A 19,893-nucleotide genomic window follows, 5' to 3' on the forward strand; every position below is an offset into this window, starting at 1 on the left:
TAGGGGCCACACTGGCGTAGGTTGGCGATCACGGGCTAGATCACCCGATCTACTTTGCAAGCAAACTCTTGTCGAAGGGAGAGAAAAATTATAGCACCGCAGAAAGGGAAGCCCTCGGGATGGTGTACTCCGTCCAGAAATTTCGACATTACTTGCTGGCCACCCCGTTCACATTTTATGTGGACCACCAGGCGTTAATGTACTTGGTAAACAAGCCAATTATCCAAGGACGAATCAGCCGATGGCTACTATTGCTACAGGAGTTTACATTCAACATTATCGTAAGACCCGGGAAGAGCAATGTGATAGTTGACCAGCTATCGAGAATGCAGTCAGGAGAACCAGCGAAGTAGTGAACGAAGATTTCCCAGACGCTCACTTATTTCGCATCACGGTCCTCCCTGCCTGGTACACAGGCGTGGGGTTATACTTGTCGACATCACAGTTTCCGAGGGAGATGCCACCAGGAGAAAGAAGGAAACTGGTATTGAGGAGTAGGACATTCCAACTCATTAATGGCCTCTTGTATAAAATGGGACCCGACCATATCCTACGGCGATGCGTCCTAGAAGAGGAAATTCAGGGCGTCCTAAGGGAAGCACATGAAGGGCCCGCAGGTGGACACATGGGGCCCGACACCACGGCCAGGAAAGTTCTGTTGGCAGAAGTGTGGTGGCCGACACTACATAATGACGCCAGAGAGTGGGTGACAAGCTATGATACATGCCAACGGGCCGGACAGCCATTAAAGAGGGATTTTATGCCCCTCAACCCATCGAATGCCTAGGAACTATTTGAGAGATGGGGATTGGATTTCATCGGACCATTAAAACCAAGTAGAGCCCGACGATGCAGATACATTGTAGTGGCAACAAAATACTTGACCAAGTGGGTGGAGGCACAGGCCTTACCGAACAACTTGGCGGTCAATACAGCAAAATTCATCTATGAACACATTATTACGCGGTATGGGATTCCAATCCAACTGACAAGTGACAGAGGAGGACATTTTGTAAATCACATAATCCGATTGCTAACAACGGAGTTCAAAATCTTCCACTCCTTATCAAGCCCCTACTATCCGCGGGCGAATGGGCAGGCCGAGGCGACCAATAAAATAATCATGTAGGTGATTTACAAGTCTTGCGGAGTGGAGAAGTAAGACTGGGAGGAGCGCCTACCATCGATACTTTGGGCATACCGAACAACTTACAAGCTAACTACTGGACAGACTCCCTTCCAGCTAATGTATGGACAAGAAGTCGTGGTACTAGTTGAATTCATGGTGCCGAGTCTCCGAATCGCCATCGATAATCGACTTCGCGACATGGAAAGCTTGAGAGAGAGACTATACGCTTTGAACAAATTAGATGAATGAAGGATGATGGCTCAGTGGGCGACAGAGACAGCCCAGCAAAGACGGAAGGTTTGGCACGACAAGAATCTCCGGCGAATGAAGTTTACTCCTGGGCAATTGGTGTTGAAATTCAACGGAAGGAACGAAATCAAACCTGGGAAATTCAAAGTGCGTTGGCTAGGGCCCTTCAAGGTATGCGAGGTCAATACGAACGGGGCGATTAAGTTGTGGACGCTGGACAGGGAAGAGATACCAGATGTCGTCAACGAGTCGAAATTAAAAGTTTACCATGAACGGAGGGAGCCTGGACAATCCAATCAGGATGCTTGATAGACTAAATCAAAAAAAAAAAAAAGGGTCATACGATGACCACACCGTACAGATTTTTTTTTAAAAAAGACCGTACGATGACCATACCGTACGGATTTTTTTTAAAAAAAAGTGGGGCCACCGGCGGTGGATGCCACCGTGCGGTGGTCACTGCACACTGCACAAATAAAACCCCCCCACAGCAAAGAGAAAAAAAAAACGACACGCAGCCCGCACACACCGTGCACCCGCACATGCCCACCCAAGCCCACACCTGCACAAGCCCGCACCCGCCTAGCAGCCAACCGCGCAAGGAAACAACGTACACCTATAGTAATCCGGGAAGAGGCACGGGGTTATTAATTTAACCCTATTCTTTTTAGAAAAGTGGCAGATGGATTTGGTTTTTAAAGTAGGATTAAAGAATTAATCTGGGACTAATGGACACAAATAAGAACAAGGCAGATTGGCGAAAATGGTTGCAGCCATTAGAAGACAAATTGCAGGGAGGGCAAATAGGCAAACGGGTGTTGCCATCTGGGGTGCGCATTGCAGGCAGCCTCGCCATGAGCAGCGGTCAGAAAAATAAGAAGCATCGGCCAAAACCCTTGGCAACAAAAGACAAAGATGAGGTAACAGCAAATAATATTGTGTTCGAGGGTTTGAATGGAATAGACTGTAGGAACTGGTGGGCGAAGACACCTCACGATGATCTGATAAAGAAGAGCCTTCGCCAGGCACAGGTACACTGGGCCGTTCAGATGCCAGTTTTCTGTATAAAGGACTTTGAGGCGGCTTTGCGTGCCATGATTGGCAGCTATGACAGACATCGCCACCAGTCCGTATTTCATTACCAACACCAGAGGATAACCGTGTCATTTGCGGCAGGCGAGTTCACAAGGGTTTTTGGCATACCAGGGGTGAAAGGAAAAAAAAATAGACACTTCACAGAAAATATCTCCAAAAAATCGTGCCACACTACTGCAGTTGATGTTGCCCGATAACCTCACCCAGGGAGAAAAAGATAGCCTCAAGAGTGCAGGCAAGAGTCGAGGGGTGAAGAAACAATTTTTCGCCAAGGGAGTATGGCGATGCCTGTTGTCGGTGGTGAAGAGTCGCCTCACAGGTGCCAGCCACGCGTCGGACATAGCCATTGCACAGATAGTGTTGATGAACGGGCTGCACAATGGAGTGGTATACGATTGGGCGTCACTATTGGCAGATAGGATGGACGAGTTCATGACGCTGCAATACAAGAAGTTCTACATGCCACATCACGCCATTGGATTATTCCTAGACGCAGTCCGCACGCAGATCACCCCGGCCATTGGAGCCGCAAGGGCGTGTTGCACCAGACCAGCTGCCCATATTCTATTGGTCGCACTTGGACATCTTGGCACATGGCACAGAGGCACATTTGGGCACAAAAAGAAAGAAGGCCGCCATGTCCGATGCGGAGTCTAACACAGAAGAGTCTGAGGCTGAGGAGGATGCAGATAGCAGCATGGAGGAATCGGCAAACACCTCCCAGGTAAGTGGAGGGAGCTTCCGCTTGGCAGGAGAAGAGGCGACCAGTTGCCTGAAGAGGGGGTAGTGGAGTCAGCAGGTACAGTAGGGTCGACTTTAGCGTCGCAGGTGCAGGTCCACTTTAGACCAGCCCGCTAACCGGAGACTTGTCAGTTGGCGGTGTCGCAGTCGGTCAAGACAGTGAGTGTCGTCACCACGGTACCAGTTCCTAGCTTCGGGCAGCCTCGGGTGACGATAGCGATGACACCACCACGGGTGGAGACCTTGGCGAGTGCAGAGACTTCCATGGCCCACGATGTGCCAGTGGCTTCCATGGTGCACGATGTGTCGGATGTGACAGGACAGGATGTGCCAAGGTTGCCCGGATATATGCAGGAGGCAATAACAGAAGCAGGCACTCTTTGTGATGACCTCACTACCTGGTTGAGCCGTTACCAAATGGCACCCGTGGCACCTGCGGGAGAGGCCACTCTATCCCCACGGTGGACCATGTATTCCTTGGATGTCATTGATCTCGAGGAAGGGAGTTCTCCGAGCAACAGGGCGGTTCAGAGGGTTGCCTCACCCCCTGTGGTGGTAGTAACTAGTCTGTACAGAGCAGAGGGGGTGCCTATGGGGGTGCCTATGGGAAGTCAACAGGGTGCAGAGTTGGAGCAGTTCATTACCGAGATGACTCTAGGAGCACAGCGGCTTGTGTCATCTGCCACGCTCCAGGCCGATGCGACCATGGTTGAGCAAATGGAGTGGTTGTTGACCTTTGCGCGCACCGAATGCCAAGCTGAGTTTGAGAGGTGTTTTGAGCGTACCGAGTGGCCTGACACGGAGAGCTTGGCGATGCTGGAGGCTTTGCGAGACCCGGATGCAGTCATTGGTGAGAGAGGTAGAGCAGGCCTTCCGTGAAGGTTATCTGGAGCTTCGGAGGACACAACAAACGGCAACCACAGTTGAGGCTTTACGGGTGGCAGCAGTAACTGCTCGGGACGAGCTGACTACCAAGTTTCGAGAGCTTGAGGCTACTATGGCACAGACCCAGACAGCTATGGACACTTTAGTAGCAGAGAAGTCTGCCTTGCTGATACAGTTGGAAGAGGAGAGGGCATCCAGAGAGCTGTTGGAGGCTCGATTGGTCAATGCCCTGGAGAGTGTCGACAAGAAGGATAAGGAGGTGTTGGAGGCAGCCTATATGGTAAAGACGGCTATGGAGCAGCAGCTGGTCGCAGAACAGGATCTAAAGAGGAGGACAAAGCAAGTATATGAGCTCTATGGGCGCTTGGCGTCCATCGCTACACCACCACCGGCACCTTCTTCATCAGGGACGCCTTCTGCACCCCCTTAGTTTTTTATTCTGGGTTTTGCGAGCTCCATGTATTCTCCATTTTGTTGTAAGTCACCTGGAGACGACTTTTCTTTTTGGGGGGGATGATGTTAGCCGCATTATTGTACACGGAAATAGGACTAGTTAATTATGTGTAATTGTTGTGGTTAGTTGGCAACCGCGGGGTGGTAGTTGCGGTGCAACGGTTGGCGCTCGCACCCCCTTAGTATCTTTATATACTTCAGAATGTAACTTGCAACAGAGGAATTATAAATGGAATAACATATCTGATACTTGTCTGATATCTATGGCATTATTCTGCATTACTTGCTTATTGTTTTAAGCTATTCACCCGAGAGGGTAAACACCATTCATCTCCTCTCACAGGTTGCTAGTTCCTCTGCTACAGAGAGGAATTGGTCTACATATAGCTTTATCCACTCCATAAAGAGGAATAGGCTTACCTCTAAATGAGCGGAGTAGTGGTTATGCATAGTGCTCTGCAACTTACAGATCGTAAGACTCTAGAGTATCAACAAACTCAAGCTTTACGGTGGGATATTAATCCCGAAGACACCACCTAGGTTGATGAGGACGACATACCGCAAGGATTGCTTGGCATTCCGTTGGATGATGCAACCTTTGAGGTTTAGGTTGACAGTGACAGTGACTTTGATGTGGATCAAGATTAGGGGTAGCAACATACTATTTTTGTTTTCATTTTGACTTCGAAGTTTGAGACTTTGAGTCTTCTAACATTATATGATACATTGATACAATGATAATTGAATCTTGATATATGATATGATACTTTAAGTCTTTAACTTTTCATTTTGTTGAAACTTGCAGCCTTTGCTTGGTTAAATATTTTGATATATGATATGATACTTGATAGTGATACTTTTCATTGTTTCAATGACTTATACATATGAATGTATGAAATTGAAATTTGAACTCTCATTTGATTCATTCGATCATGGTACTATCCTATGTTCTTAATCTTATTCTATGATGATTTGATTTGATTTGTTTGAGCCTATGTTCTTAGTTCTATGATGATTCGATGAATGATCATTGATTCAATGACTTTAGATGTAGAATCTAAATTCTGATTTATAAATGTTATTATGTTGCTATGATGAATGTTTACTGTTACAATGTTATATAAATTTCAGATTTCTATATACATATATATATATAGTCATCCCCTACTCGGGGAAAAATAAAAACGTCCCGGAAACTCAAGGTAACATAGCTCATAAGGCCTTCTGCCACACTCCACTAGCTCTGGAAAGGTCAACAAGTTGACCACCAGTACCTTCCTAAAAAATAGGGATCTCCCCTAAAAATAGGAACTACAACCAAAACCTCCAAAATGGTACATGGAGTCCCCTGATGTGTTATGATCAACTCCCAGTCAATCCTTGAAAAATAGGTCACCTTCCTAAAATTTAGGAGACTATCTCAGACTGTCCAAAATGGCTTATAAAGCCCTTGCATAGCTCCACAAGCCTCAATATGGGTCCCCTTTCCTCTCCACTCGCCTAAGGGAGCCCGATGATAGGCCAATCCCTGCTCAACTGCCTGTCACCTAGGGAGGGGACATTACAAACTCATGTCTCCTTTATTTTTATTTTTTCAAAACAGGATCTCATCATATTAGATAGAAATCAAAATATACATATTCGACTATGCTAGACTTAAAAGCTATTTGTCCAAGCCTTAGCAAAATAGAGAGAAAGATAAATACCAAAATCCATTGGGACAAATCAAAATCTAGAATCTTTTTCAAATCCTCTTGAATCTTGGTTGGCCACTATTGAGGGGGTGAACCATAACAAATGAGGTTATGGTTGTCAAGAGTCCAATTGCCTAGCCCATCTGCAACATTATTGTGTTATCTAGGAACATGGCTGAATTGAACCTCCTAGAACTTATCCTCCAGGCTTTCAATCTTCTCCAACTCTCTTTCTATTCGCCAATTTTTGCTATGGAATCACTAAGGATCGAATAGAAAGATGACAATTACCTTTGAATTAAATTCAATGTGGAATTTTTGCCACCCTATCTTGAGAGCCTCTTGCATGCCTTTATAAACAGCATTGATCTCTGCTAAATTATGGCTCCTCATTATTAGGTTGTCATAGAAATCTATCATAAGGAAGTTGCTAATTGTCTTAGGTGTCACAACAGCCCACTTTTGGAATCCCACACCTTGCCAATCACTATTTTATTGTTATCTATTTCTACTACAAATTTTCAATTTATAAACCATAATTGAAATATTCTGGTAATCTTATCAATAAACTAAGGATTGGGACTTCATACAATAAATTAATTACAAGGGGACATTACCACTCTACCCCTCCTAGGATTGCTTGCCCACAACGAATGCAAATTTGGATGCTCATGAATCTCTAGTCCCTCATATGTTACATCTTGTACAATAATGTTCCTCCAATGGACCAAATAGTTTGTGGCAATCTTGTTTCTCAATTTATTTTCCTATGTAACAATGATAGCAGATGGCACTAATATGAGTTTTACTTCATCACCCAAGATTAGCAAGTCAACTATCAATATATTGTATTGTTCAAGCACCCTTTTGAGGCAAGACACATGAAAGCAATTATGAATCTTACTATTTACTGGCAACTCCAATTCATATTCCATTTCACCTACTCTCCTCACAATTTTGTAGTATCATATAAGATATATTTGAGCTTTTCAACCCCACTCCACTTAATGAAGTTTTTCTTTCAAGGCAAAAGGCATAGAAAAACCATGTCCACAACCTCAAATGCGCTGAAAATAAAATGCAAATTGAAAAAGAAAACTATTGATTTTGAACCCATTGTGCGTGATCCTTAATTGATCCTTGAATATCTTGGATATGTTTTACTAAGTTAATATTTGTCGGTACCTTGCTATTAGTAAAAATCAAAAAATCAAATCTATACAAGTTAGCACATCATATCCATATAAAATCATACAAAGATTAATACCGATGGACATGTGATGAGTGGTGTTGTAGCAAAATTCTGCAAGGTGCAACCATTTGATTCATGTCGACATAGTTCCTCAAATGCAATTCAACCCACTCATTCACCATCTGTAGTTGTCCATCTATTTGTGAGTGATAACTCATACTACGAGTCATCTCAATACCAGTAACATAAAATAGCTCCTACCAAAATGAGCTACAAAATCTACTATTCTGATCACTAACAATGCTCTTTGGAAAACCATGCAGTCTAAAAACTTCCCTAAAGAATAAATTAACCCTTGAGGTCCTCTAGGTTTTGTGAGGATAGTAAAGAAGTGTGCATACTTGATCAATGTATCCACAATAACATAAATACAATTCATATCATTTACCTTCAAGGGGCCTACAATGAAATCCATAGATATGCTTTTCTATTTTGGGTTGGGAATAGCCTATGGTTGTAGCAAACCTAGGGAAAAACATTCTCTATTTTATTTTGCTAGCAAGTTGTGTAGTCCCTAATAGGTTTGAGTACAACTTCCTTAAGCCACTTCTATTTGAGATTTTCTCTATCTACTAATTGTAAAAAAAATAGAAAACAGTATTATTTTATTAAATATTATGATAACAATTACAAAGAGATTCATCTCCTTATATAGAGTTTGAGAGATGTAACTAACAAACATAATTGTGACACTTGTCCTAGAAACTAGATGCTAAAAATAGCAATACTAACAAACCACTTTAGTCACCTCAATGACTTTATTATAAATTAAGCCTTATCATTTAGTACCCCCTCTTTAAGCCTTCCTACACTAAAACAAAGCAAACTAACTATAATGGGGGAAAATTAGGGTAAGGGCTAAATTAAGATAATAAAACCACTAAATTACCTGATTAACCATTACATTTGGAAGGAGAGGAAATCTAATAGATCAAGCCTAAAAAGACTGCAATTCTAAACAGATTCTAGGCTTTTTTGGTAGAGCCTTTCTCCTTCCTAGATTGAATTGATTTGATTGTTTGATAATTAGGGCAAAATAGGTGATAATTGAAGTATTCTTACATAAACAGTAAGTTGCAAATGTCCTACAGAGCCACTAACCTAGATCTGGGCCAAATAAGCTATTTGGAATCTATTCTCAAAAGTTTGGCCTGATTTTTTGAAACCAAGTAGTATCAATTTACCATGGTCCTCTAAATGTTTCGGCATTGATGAGGGTATAACACGAGACACAGAAAAACACAGCAAATGAGACAATAAAAGATTATTTTATCATCATCTGAGAGCAATTCAATACATGCAATTACAAAATAGGAGGATAAATCCTCATAGGCTGCAACACATTATAGTTTCAAAGTTTTCTGGAAACCCTTACAATCTCAGATTATCCAACCCAAAAGTCAACTCCCAAAAACTCACTCTCCAAAAACTAGAACAAGTTTCCTCAAATGAGTCCTAAATAGCTTCTCTTTTGTTTGGAGCCAAAATTACAACTTAGAAATTACCATTTGGCAAACAAACACCAAAATATGAAATTGGAAATTTGAAAATTTAACTAGATTCAAAACTGGAAACTTTCCGAAAAATTGTCCAACTTCTAGCTGCCATAACTTTTGATCTAGGAATCAGATTGACGCGTCGTTTGAACCGTCAGAAAGCTCTCTGAGTGAAGAATATGCTAATAATCTGCTCTATCAATTCCCGCCGTTTTTAGGACCGTTTGGAACCGTTTAATGCCCAAAATCTGACTTGGAAGAATGTTTTTCGATTTTTTGAGAAACTAAAACTTGAATAACTTTCAAACCGTTAATGCTTTTAACTTGATTCTTTCACCAATGTGCATATTTTTCTGTTCTAAAGCTTCCCACAAAATTCGAGCTCCATCTACCTTTAAATAAAAACTTTCTATTTTTGGCAATCGGCTAGAAAAGGCAACTTAACAATTCTTAAAGTTGGAATCTCTTATTCGTCCAAATGGGTATCCAAAAATGCAAAAACATTAAAAGAAAACTAACTAATAGGAAATATTTTTGGGTGATGCAAGATTGCCCTTACACCACCAAATTCTCCTACATCAGACACTCGAAGTAGTTTGAGAAGTGACCCCATCACGTCTCCGCTAGTTGAGGAAAACCCAAGCGGTCAACCTTTGCTTTGGACAGTCATGATAAATCTTCATTAAGTCTTCCCCTCCATTTCACCAGATATTCCTTGTACAACCTATTTCTAGTACTCCTTCCTACACGACTATCTAGGATCGCTTCGATCTCCTCCTTCTCTGAAGTGGGTGCAGGAATTTTGTACTGTACTATTGCTGGCTCCTCCTTTGTGCCACCTTCATGATATTCTGTTAAGTCTGAAATTTTGAACACAGGGGAAATATTAATTCCTTCCGGCAACTCTACCTCATATGCATTCCCTGAACCATACTTCTTCAAAATTTTGCAGGGACCGAACTTCATCTTCAGTTTATTGTATGTCCCCACAGGAAACCTTTCTTTTCTCAGATGAAACATCACCTCGTCACCAATCTGGAATTCCTTATACCTCCTTTTATGATCTGCCTTCACCTTATATTGCAGATTCATCTTGTTGATATGCTTCTTCACCTCCTCATGTATATTCTTGATGTGTTCTGCAAAGTCTTTGGCTTCAACACTTGTATGCTTCTCCTGGTCCATCCTCCTCAATTCTGGAGTAGTCCTTGGACTACCTCCATAAACAATTTGGAATGGTGATATACCAGTGCTTCTGTTGACAAAATTGTTATAAGCAAATTTTGCCTACGGCAAAATCAGATCCCATCCCTTGGGTTTATTTCCTACCAAGCATCTCAGTAGGTTACCCAGACTCTTATTCACCACTTTGGTCTACCCATCAGTCTATGGATAGTGTGCAGAACTAAACTTCAACTGCGTCTTCAATTTCTTCCACAAGGTCCTCCAAAAGTATCCAACAAACTTGGTGTCACGATCTGAAACAATACTTTTTGGTAGACCATGCAGTCTTACCACCTCCCTAAAGAATAACTCAGCAATGTGGACAGCATCATGGGTCTTCTGACATGGGATGAAGTGTGCCATCTTTGAAAACCTGTCAACCACCACAAATACAGAATCATTTCCTCTCTGTGTCCTCCCATGGCCTCTCTAGTACAGGTAACGGTTGATACAGCCCTGTATTCTGGCTCACTCCTTTAGCTACCTGACAAACTCTGCAACTCTACACAAATTTCTTCACATCTTGTGATAACTAAGGCCAATAATAATGTTCATTGATAATGGAAATGGTCTTATCCCGACCAAAGTGTCCTACCATTCCTCCATTGTGCTTCTCTTTGATCAAATTCTCCCTGGTGGAGCTCCTTGGAATGCACAACTGGCTTCCTTTGAACAACATGCCATCTTGGATTATGAAATCCAACCACCTTGTCCTATCTAGAGTTACAGGCTCCTTGCAAACTTTCCAAGCCTCTACAAAATCAGGATCCTCAGGGTACAATGTCTTCAGTTCATTGAAACCAACCACCTCAAACTGCATCTCTGACAACAAAATTTGCCTCCTACTTAAGGCATCTGCAACTCTGTTAGACCATCCACTCCTGTGCTTCAAGACAAAAGTGTAACTCTGCAAAAACTCCACCCATTTCAAATGTCTCTGATTCATTTTTCCTTGACTATTCAAGTACTGCAATGCTTGATGATCAGTATACAAAACAAATTCTTTTGGCAATAGATAGTGTCTCCATTTCTTCAATGCCTGAACTATTCAATAGAATTCCTGATCATAAACAAAATACTTCTTTGCATCATTTAGCTTTTCACTGAAATATGCAATGGGCCTACCTTCTTGGCTCAAAACAGCTCCAATGGCATTACCATTGGTGTCACAATCCACCTAAAACACCTTATTGAAATCGGGAAGGGCTAAAACAGGTTGTTCTGTCACCTTCTTCAATATATATCAAAACTTTTTGCCGCCCCTACACTCTACTTGAACTCTTTCCTATCCCCTCTCATTATTTCAATTAGGGGTGCACAAATGCTACTGAAGTTTCTACTAAACTTCCTATAAAAGCTAGCCAAACCATGAAAATATCTTACCTCAATAGCAGTCCTTGGGGTAGGCCATTCCAGAATAGTCTTCACCTTCTCTGGGTCCATTTTAAGACCTTCTGCTGAGACAACAAACCCCAAGTACACTAACTCCTTCACAAAACTACACTTCTTAAAATTAATCAACAATTTCTTCTCTTTCAACTTCTCAAAATCTCTATGAATATGCATTAAATGCTCCTCCAATGTCTTACTGAAAATTAAAATATCATCAAGGTACACAATAACAAACTTACCCAAAAATTCTTTCAATACCTCATTCATGAGTTGCATGAATGTGCTTGGTGCATTGGTTAGCCCAAAAGGCATGACTAACCACTCATACATGCCTTCTTTGGTTTTGAAGGCGGTCTTCCACTCGTCCCCCTCTCTAATCCAGATCTAGTGATATCCGCTCTTCAGATCAATCTTTGTGAAGTACTCTGCTCCACCCAAGCAGTCCATAAGGACATCCATCCTTGGCAAGGGAAATCTGTACTTGATTGTTATATTGTTTATGGCCCCGACGTCCATACGCATCCTCCATTCTCCATTCTTCTTTGGTGCTTGTACTGCAGGTACCGCACATGAACTCAGGCTCTCTCGGATCAATCCTTTTCTCAACAACTCTTGAACCTGTTGGTTCAACTCTTCATTTTCTGTTGGAGTCATTCTGTGGGCTGCCATATTTGGCAAACTGGCTCCAAGGATCAAGTCAATCTGATGACTGCTCTTCCTCATAGGTGGTAAACCCTCAGGTACATTATTAGACACGATGTCCTGAAAATCATTCAACAAACTAGAAACTTCTACTAGAACCTCTTCGCTATCTTCTTTATCCACTCTAGGAAATAAGGCAAAACACACTGGTTCATGTTTCATGCCTTCCAAAAAATTTCTTCCATCAACATAACTTATTCTAGCATTACTACATACCTTCTCTTCCACCTCCTTCAAGGGCTTCAGCTTATGGAGAACTCCATCGTTTGTTAGGGTATATGTGTTAGCACGGCCATCATGTACAACACGCCTATCAAACTGCCATGGCCTCCCTAACAACATGTGACATGCATGCATGGGTATGATGTCACGGAGTACTTCATCAGGGTAACTACCAATCTTGAATTTCACCAAACACTGCTCACTGACCGAAACTTTGTTGTCATTTTGCAACCAAGCTATCCGATATGGCTATGGATGTCTTTCCCTCTTTAGCTTCAACTTTGTAACCATCTCTTCGGACACCAATTATCAGTGCTCCCACTGTTAATAATCACATCACAACACTTGTTTTCACATTTGCATCTGGTGCGGAACAAACTCTTCCTCTGATTTGGTTCTTTTTCCTCACTCATCAGGGTTCTAATAAGTAGGGCTTCTCCCCTTTCACCATCATCTGAATGTTCAGACTGAGCTTCTTTGTTTGCATGTGCAACTCGCGCATGGTCATCATTCCTTTTGTCTATCATTCCTTGGTGTTGTGAGCATTCAAAGGCTCTACGCCCTTCTTCCCCACACTGGAAACAATTTCCTCTAAAACCTCCTCTCTCAGACCCTTGTCCAAGCCTTCCTCTTCCTCTTCCTCGCTGTTCACCATTATTTTGATCACGAGGGTGATAAAAATTATCACCCTTTTGATTTCGGTCGGTACCTGCATCATCATTTTTCTTCTAATCTTCATTTCGGCTTCCAAAAGATCTTCCACCACCTCTACCGCCTTGCGCTTTCCCTTTTTGCTTGCCTACAAATCTTTTATTCAATTTCTCCTCAACCTTCAATGCAAATTGATACGCTTCCTCAATATTGGCCATTCTAACCAGACTGAGCTCTTCTTGAATACTTGGTCGTAACCCATTAAGATAACGGGCGACTTTCTCCTTGTTGGCCTTTGCATGGCTTGTTTTGATAATTATCTTGTAAAATTCTTCTGTATACTCCTTCACAGACTTGCTACCTTGCTTTAATCCTTGCAATTTCTTTAGCAAATCCAACTCATAGTCCACAGGAATGAACTGCTTCTTCAACTTCTCAACTATTTGATCCGATCTAGTGATCTTCCCCTTTCGTCTCCGATTTCTATCTAGCTGGACCTCTTTCCACCAAATACTAGCATGACCCTTCAGCTTCGTTTTTGCAAACTTGACCCGATTTGGGTCTTCTATCTCCTCATACTTGAAATATTCCTCCAATTCATTTATCCAATCAATCAGCTCTTCCAGGTTTAGATTTCTAGAATAATTGGAAACTTCGATTTTGGGTCTCTTCCCGATTTGGGAAATGGTCCTTAACAATTGAGCCTGATTTTGATCTATTGCTTCTCCTGCTTCTTCTTCAGATGTATCTTCGACCTCTTCTTCATCATCACTTTCTCCTCTCCTCTAATTAAACCCTCTTCTTAGGTCTTCTTGCAACACATCAACCTATCTCTGGAGGGCACTCAAACCCTCGTTTGCCAAAGCATTTCTACCACCAGCATTTCTACCACTACGCATCACTCTTGGAGGCATCTTGACCACGAGCCCACAATCACAAGTCCTAGTGCGAACTGCCTCATGTTCGACAGTCTGTCCACACACTTAAGAACAACCCGCTCTGATACCACTTGATGATGGCAAAACCCGAGACACAGAAAAACACAACAAATGAGACAATAAAAGATTATTTTATTATTGTCTGAGAGCAATTTTCAATACATGCAATTACAAATAGGAAGATAAATCCGCACAGGCTGCAACACATTACAGCTTCAAAGTTTTCTAGAAACCCTTGCAATCTCAAATTATCCAACCCAAAACTCAACTCTCAAAAACTCACTCTCTAATACCTAAAACAAGTTTCCTCAAATGAGTCCTAAACAGCTTCTCTTTCGTTTGGAGCCAAAATTACAACTTAGAAATTACCATTTAGCGAACAAATGCCAAAACATAAAATTGGAAATTTGAAAATTTAGCCAAATTCGAAAACTGGAAACTTTCTGAAAAATTGTCCAACTTCCAGCAGCCATAAAAGTCGTTGTCCATACTGGCATTTCTTCATGTGGCAGATGCTAGCAGTTTATGCACTTTCTCCATGTTACAATTGTCAAGCATTTAGCAGTAATATAAACAGTCAGAACAGCAAAATTTCTCAACAAGTTTCAGGCATTTTGGAGAAGGTAAAATAGGCTTTTAAAGGTTGTGTGCCAGCTTTGGCAAGTGACAGGTTTCAGTAGTTTAAAAATCAATTGGGCAACAGTTCTTAAACCTCATCTATTGCAGATTTTAAAGACAATTTACTCTATCAATGGCCAGTTTTCCCAAGTCTTGTGCCTGAGGTTTTGTCATATCTTCATTGAAAGATTCAGCCATCAGTTTTGTTGAGATCCTAGGAAATGGTTTTCTCAATTTGCAGATGGATCAAGAAGGTTAAGGTTATTGAAATCATAAACAAAAAGTCTAGGATGAGGAGAACTATACTTTGTTTCCATTGAGGATATCATTTCGAGTCACCAAATTGGATTGGTGAAGAATCATAATGATTAGGGTTTCAGGTATTTCAGTGAATTCAAGAAGTTTAAAAGTGAAAAATCACATTGGAAACTCATGTATCAAACTACTATTCTTGGCCATAGCTATTTATAGCAATTGCTGTTTCTGAGGTTCTTTTGTTGTTGGATAGTGGGTTTGGACCTATATTTAGGTTGATTATAATTAGATTTTATCTGTTATTTCTTTATATTAGTTTTTTTTTAAGTTGTTGGTTTTCTACTTCTCATAAGCTTTAGGCTTTTGTGTTTCAAAGCGATGATTTTTGGGATAATATAATGATTGTCCTAAATCCCAAAAATTGTGTAACTTGTAACCTATAACAAATGTTTTGAGCATAGGATATTAATAATGATAGTTGACATAATGCTTATGCTGCTGATATATCGTTCCATTTGTTATTCTTGTGTTTATATTATTGTGTATGCAATTTCATCAACTGAATCCAAACTAGAAAAAATATAAAGTCAAGCTTTGTATTGATGATATTCATCCATCTAGGTAGTAGATATGCCTGCAATCTAGCCTTTCAATTCATGGAATTATGTGTTGTTCTTTGTTCAATTTGTTAATCTCTTTAAAATCTTGTTTGCACCTAATTAGTGGTCTCTGCTTTAGACAGTAGGAAAATGTTGTCATTTGCACATTGAGAGTAAGATGTTTTCATTTAAAATCTATAAGATCTCTCCTGTGATACAAGAGCTATTATCAATCATGTGCTCGTACCCAAGGCAATAATACAGGCAGATAGTTGTTTTGTTTATGTAAGACCCCCCAAAAGAAATATTGTAAAGTATAATATTTGTATATTCTGTCTATAGATTATATGTTAGTTTCAAGAATTAGTTTAGATCTCAAAGAGCTTCAGCTTATAATTTGAAGAAAGGTTTTAACACTAAAGAGACAAACAAACACTAACGTGTTCATGATTTTTTTTTATTAATCATTCCTTTTGATATTGACATTCACTCCCTTTCTTGTTTAAGTCTGAATTTCTACTCAATATGGACCCGTGTAATCTGATAGCCATTTTAAAATAGCCTATGTGTTGTCCTAATTCTTTCTTAGATGTCATAGTTTTCAAACTCTATATAATTCATGATTATTATTCCTTCTTAAATAAGTTGTCAGAACCAAGTCCTCTTGGACTCAATACTAAATTCTTAGTACTAAATACAACCAATTGGTTTCTCGTTCAATCAAATGGAAATGCAGATAACTGATAAGACTTTGAAACCTGAATCATTTATGTACTAAATTTCAAAGAAGCAACAAACTGAAATTTATGATGCTAATTTCAGGGGCATATAGTGTGTAATTCCATCCTATCATGTCCTTAATTTTAAGTTTAAAATGCAAGGCTTTACCACTATCAAGGAATGATTTTCTATCTAATACATTACTTTTGTACAATTACACCATGGACCTTTTTTCTGGTTTCTCCATGTAAAGAAACCTAAGAAGCAAAGAGAATTACAAATATAATAAACAATATATATATTTTAGTATGCTCTAAGAAGAAACGATTAGCTCAATACTCAGATTTGCACAAGCATGCCTCAGTCAAAAAGTGGGATTATGTACACGTAAAAAGGACAAATGAAGAAACACTGTTTAACAGACCTTAGAATGTGTATGGCCAATGTTTGGTAGGAGTGCTCTCAGCAGTTCCTCTAACATTTCACTAAATATCCCATTTGAATGTTCCATGAGCATGACAATTGCCCTGGATGCTCCCTTTTTAATTTCATGAAACTGATCTCCAAGGGATATGCACAGGACCTATTGAAGTACTCCAATCAGTTTTTCTATACTCTTCACATTATAAAAACCACGAGAAAAGACATCCAAACATCTGAAAAAAAAAGGTACATTTCCCTCAAATTAATATCACTGACCTGAGTAAGCTCTTGTGCCACAAGTTTGAGTGTGTTTTCTGAGCATCGCTTTATGCATCCGCTGCAAATAAAATTCATCATTTGTAGACGGATCTCTTCTGAACTCTCAATTAGTGGAAGATGACCTGCATGCCATAAAATTATAAAGCATTTCTATCACAGCGCTGTTCTCCAAACAATGTTTCTAATCTAATAAGAAAACACTAAAACAAAGGATGAACCACCCAGGGACCTGGACAGTAGAAAGAAATCCCATAAATGAAGAAATGACAATCTACAAATCCAAACCTGACTAAATATAACCCACATAAACATTGCAAAAATCTTAAGTGAATAGTAAAGTGTAAGAGAATTAAAGAAAACTTAAAGGTAAAGATGACAAAGCTAAGGGCGCATGCTAATACATACCCATTCTTTGTGCTATTAATGGTATTACCAATGCCACTGTTTCATCGACCTGAAACCATCCATAAAAGCACCAGATTTGAAAATACAGCTAGCTCGAGCTATATCATTTATAATAGTGACAAATTCAATTAATAAAGCGGATCTTAAGAGGCTCTCAACTATTATAAATAATGTGGGAATCTCTCAACAAAAGAAAAATTGTCATCTTAACTGAATACACATATTGATCATAATCAAAGATTACGAAAAGGCTACTATCTAATTATCTTAAAGAAAATAGAATGATAATCTGATTTCAGATTCTGAGAGTACTTGTTGAATCCTGCACACGACTCCATTTATGATGAGAATCGAGAGCTCCCTGCACTTTTCAACACTGTCATTGAGAGCTTTCAAGATATTCTTGAGAATGGTGTCATCCCATGCAACCTGCAAGGAATAAACAACAAAGCATGCAGGATAATAAAATTGATCAGAAAAATGCTAATAGTACAGCTCGATTATCTTTACAACTGAGAGCATAGATATTTTGTTAGGAAACCTAGATGAGTTTATAGACAAACATTGACTACTGTTGATATGCTTCTGTTATGCTCAACCACATTGTTTTGAAGAAGACACATTAGGATATGCTGAGTCAGTTTATATATTTTATGCTTAAAGTCCCTTTTCAAGGGCCCCCGAGAAACTTTACAGATCTTATAAATTATAGTGGATGGCTACAAATAGCAGATAACTTGTAATCACAATTATATTCAATTTATCATCGCAACTTGTGCTACATGAATATCATTGACAATTGCATAATATTAAAATGACTTCATTATCAGTGGACTTAACATCATCATATTGAAGCAATGACAAGACTTTGCATGTGGCCAAGTACTGTCAAATTTGACTCCACTCGGTTAAAACAATTACAGAAACTGTTTGTAATTTATACTGAGCTTTTTGCCAAGTGCAAACTTAAAATTTTATTCAAGAAAGCAGAACAGATCTGTAACAACCATTACATAACTATATAGGGCAAATAACTATCAGAAAATAGAACTCAATAACTTGAAAGACACTGAGACAAGCCTCTTTTATTCCAAAAAACCACTAAAACTACTCAAGATCGTTTATAAGCCTCACAAAGCTGCAACTGACAAGAGTTCTATCATATATTGCATAGACCAAGTTTGGCTCGGATCCAAGAATTCTTAAGTTACCTTGCATGAAAATCTAAAGGATCTTTTCAAGAATGACACCACTTATACAGAGATTGTCAATTGTAATGTGTTGTGCCTGAAACAATTAGCTAATTCTTTAACCTGAGAATGAGGAGAGAGAATATGAAGAAGAGGACCTGGCACACTGCCAAACCAATATGATTGAGGGAGAGAAGGAAACAGCACCATGGATTTCTCAATTTTTAGAGGACAACATGGGATAGTTGTATCATTGTTCCAAAAATCTTCCACAGCCAACATTTGATGAAAGCCTCAATGCAGCAAAAACAAACAGCTGTTGCAACATCTAAACGAGACCAAACAGCGGGAGAAAAAGATTACAGGAGGTTGAGCAAGCAAGATCCTTCTTGTGGTCACTCTGACACAAAGGGTGCAGGACAAGACCATAGAAGGAAACTCCCCATCACTCTCAAGACCAAAAGAAGAACCCAAAATCCATAAGCATGGGAATTTGTTGATAGAGGAGGGAGATTTAAATTCAAACTAGTTGCTATTGGATCATCCACAACAAAGAAATCAGCCTCATGTTTTATCATGTCCTCATCCATTTCTGTGCTTTTTTCCCTATGTTCCATATGAGTTTTGATGTAAAAACCCCCACCGATTTTTTGAAATTTCTTCAAATATTTAATAAAATACCCAAACTGAAATGTTGCTGGTTTATAAGGCTTTCTCACTATTTTGACAGAGTAGCAATTTAGAGAATAATTCATAATAAATATAGCATTGAAAGTATGACAAATAAGTTGCATATGAGATTCAGATAAGTGGGATAAATTTTCTGGTACCCCTTCTTTATAGCTGATCAAAGCTTTTTAAACCAGACAATTCAGAATTTGAGAATTTGGATAATCCTCTAACCTTTTATAGTAGGATTGGAATTTGTTCCGGAAGGTTAAGATAAGCTCCTTTGAGGTTGGACTACTGGATAATATGACAGACCTCAGAAATAATGGCTGAAGTTGCCAATAAAACTGTGAAGGTTTTGCTACTGTTATAGATACCGGTTTAAGTTCCCATATTTGGTACGACCAACCTCAGATGGCTGATGGAAGACAATGGAACTAACACAATGTATTCAATTTTCTATAATTTCTCTGTGCAGGCAGCAACTCCAGTAAAGACACCCTCATGCCACTTTATACATCAAATTGTGACAAGTATTGGAGGGGTCAACCCTGAAAAGAATGTATGCCACCCCCTGAAATACTGGCACCCTTATTACAATGCCTTCAGGCC

At 39.9% G+C, this 19,893-nt stretch overlaps 1 protein-coding gene across 6 annotated transcripts in view; it reads right to left on the bottom strand.

Moving 5' to 3' along the window:
• Positions 1 to 19,893, bottom strand: part of LOC131063777 (uncharacterized) — a 287,839-nt gene that overhangs the window by 231,865 nt on the left and 36,081 nt on the right. For all 6 annotated transcript variants that reach the window (XR_009111129.2, XM_057997712.2, XM_057997713.2 and 3 more), the window contains exons 3-6: positions 17,735 to 17,851; positions 17,423 to 17,471; positions 17,015 to 17,139; positions 16,740 to 16,898 (exon numbers count right to left, since the gene is read on the bottom strand). Coding sequence is in view for 5 of the 6 variants with exons in the window: in XM_057997712.2 (XP_057853695.1) it covers positions 16,740 to 16,898; positions 17,015 to 17,139; positions 17,423 to 17,471; positions 17,735 to 17,851 (450 nt within the window). In the remaining variant the exon portion in view is untranslated. The remainder of the gene's footprint in view (positions 1 to 16,739; positions 16,899 to 17,014; positions 17,140 to 17,422; positions 17,472 to 17,734; positions 17,852 to 19,893) is intronic.

This window comes from Cryptomeria japonica, chromosome 5 (assembly GCF_030272615.1).
Source record: "Cryptomeria japonica chromosome 5, Sugi_1.0, whole genome shotgun sequence".
NCBI classification, from domain to species: Eukaryota; Viridiplantae; Streptophyta; class Pinopsida; order Cupressales; family Cupressaceae; genus Cryptomeria; species Cryptomeria japonica.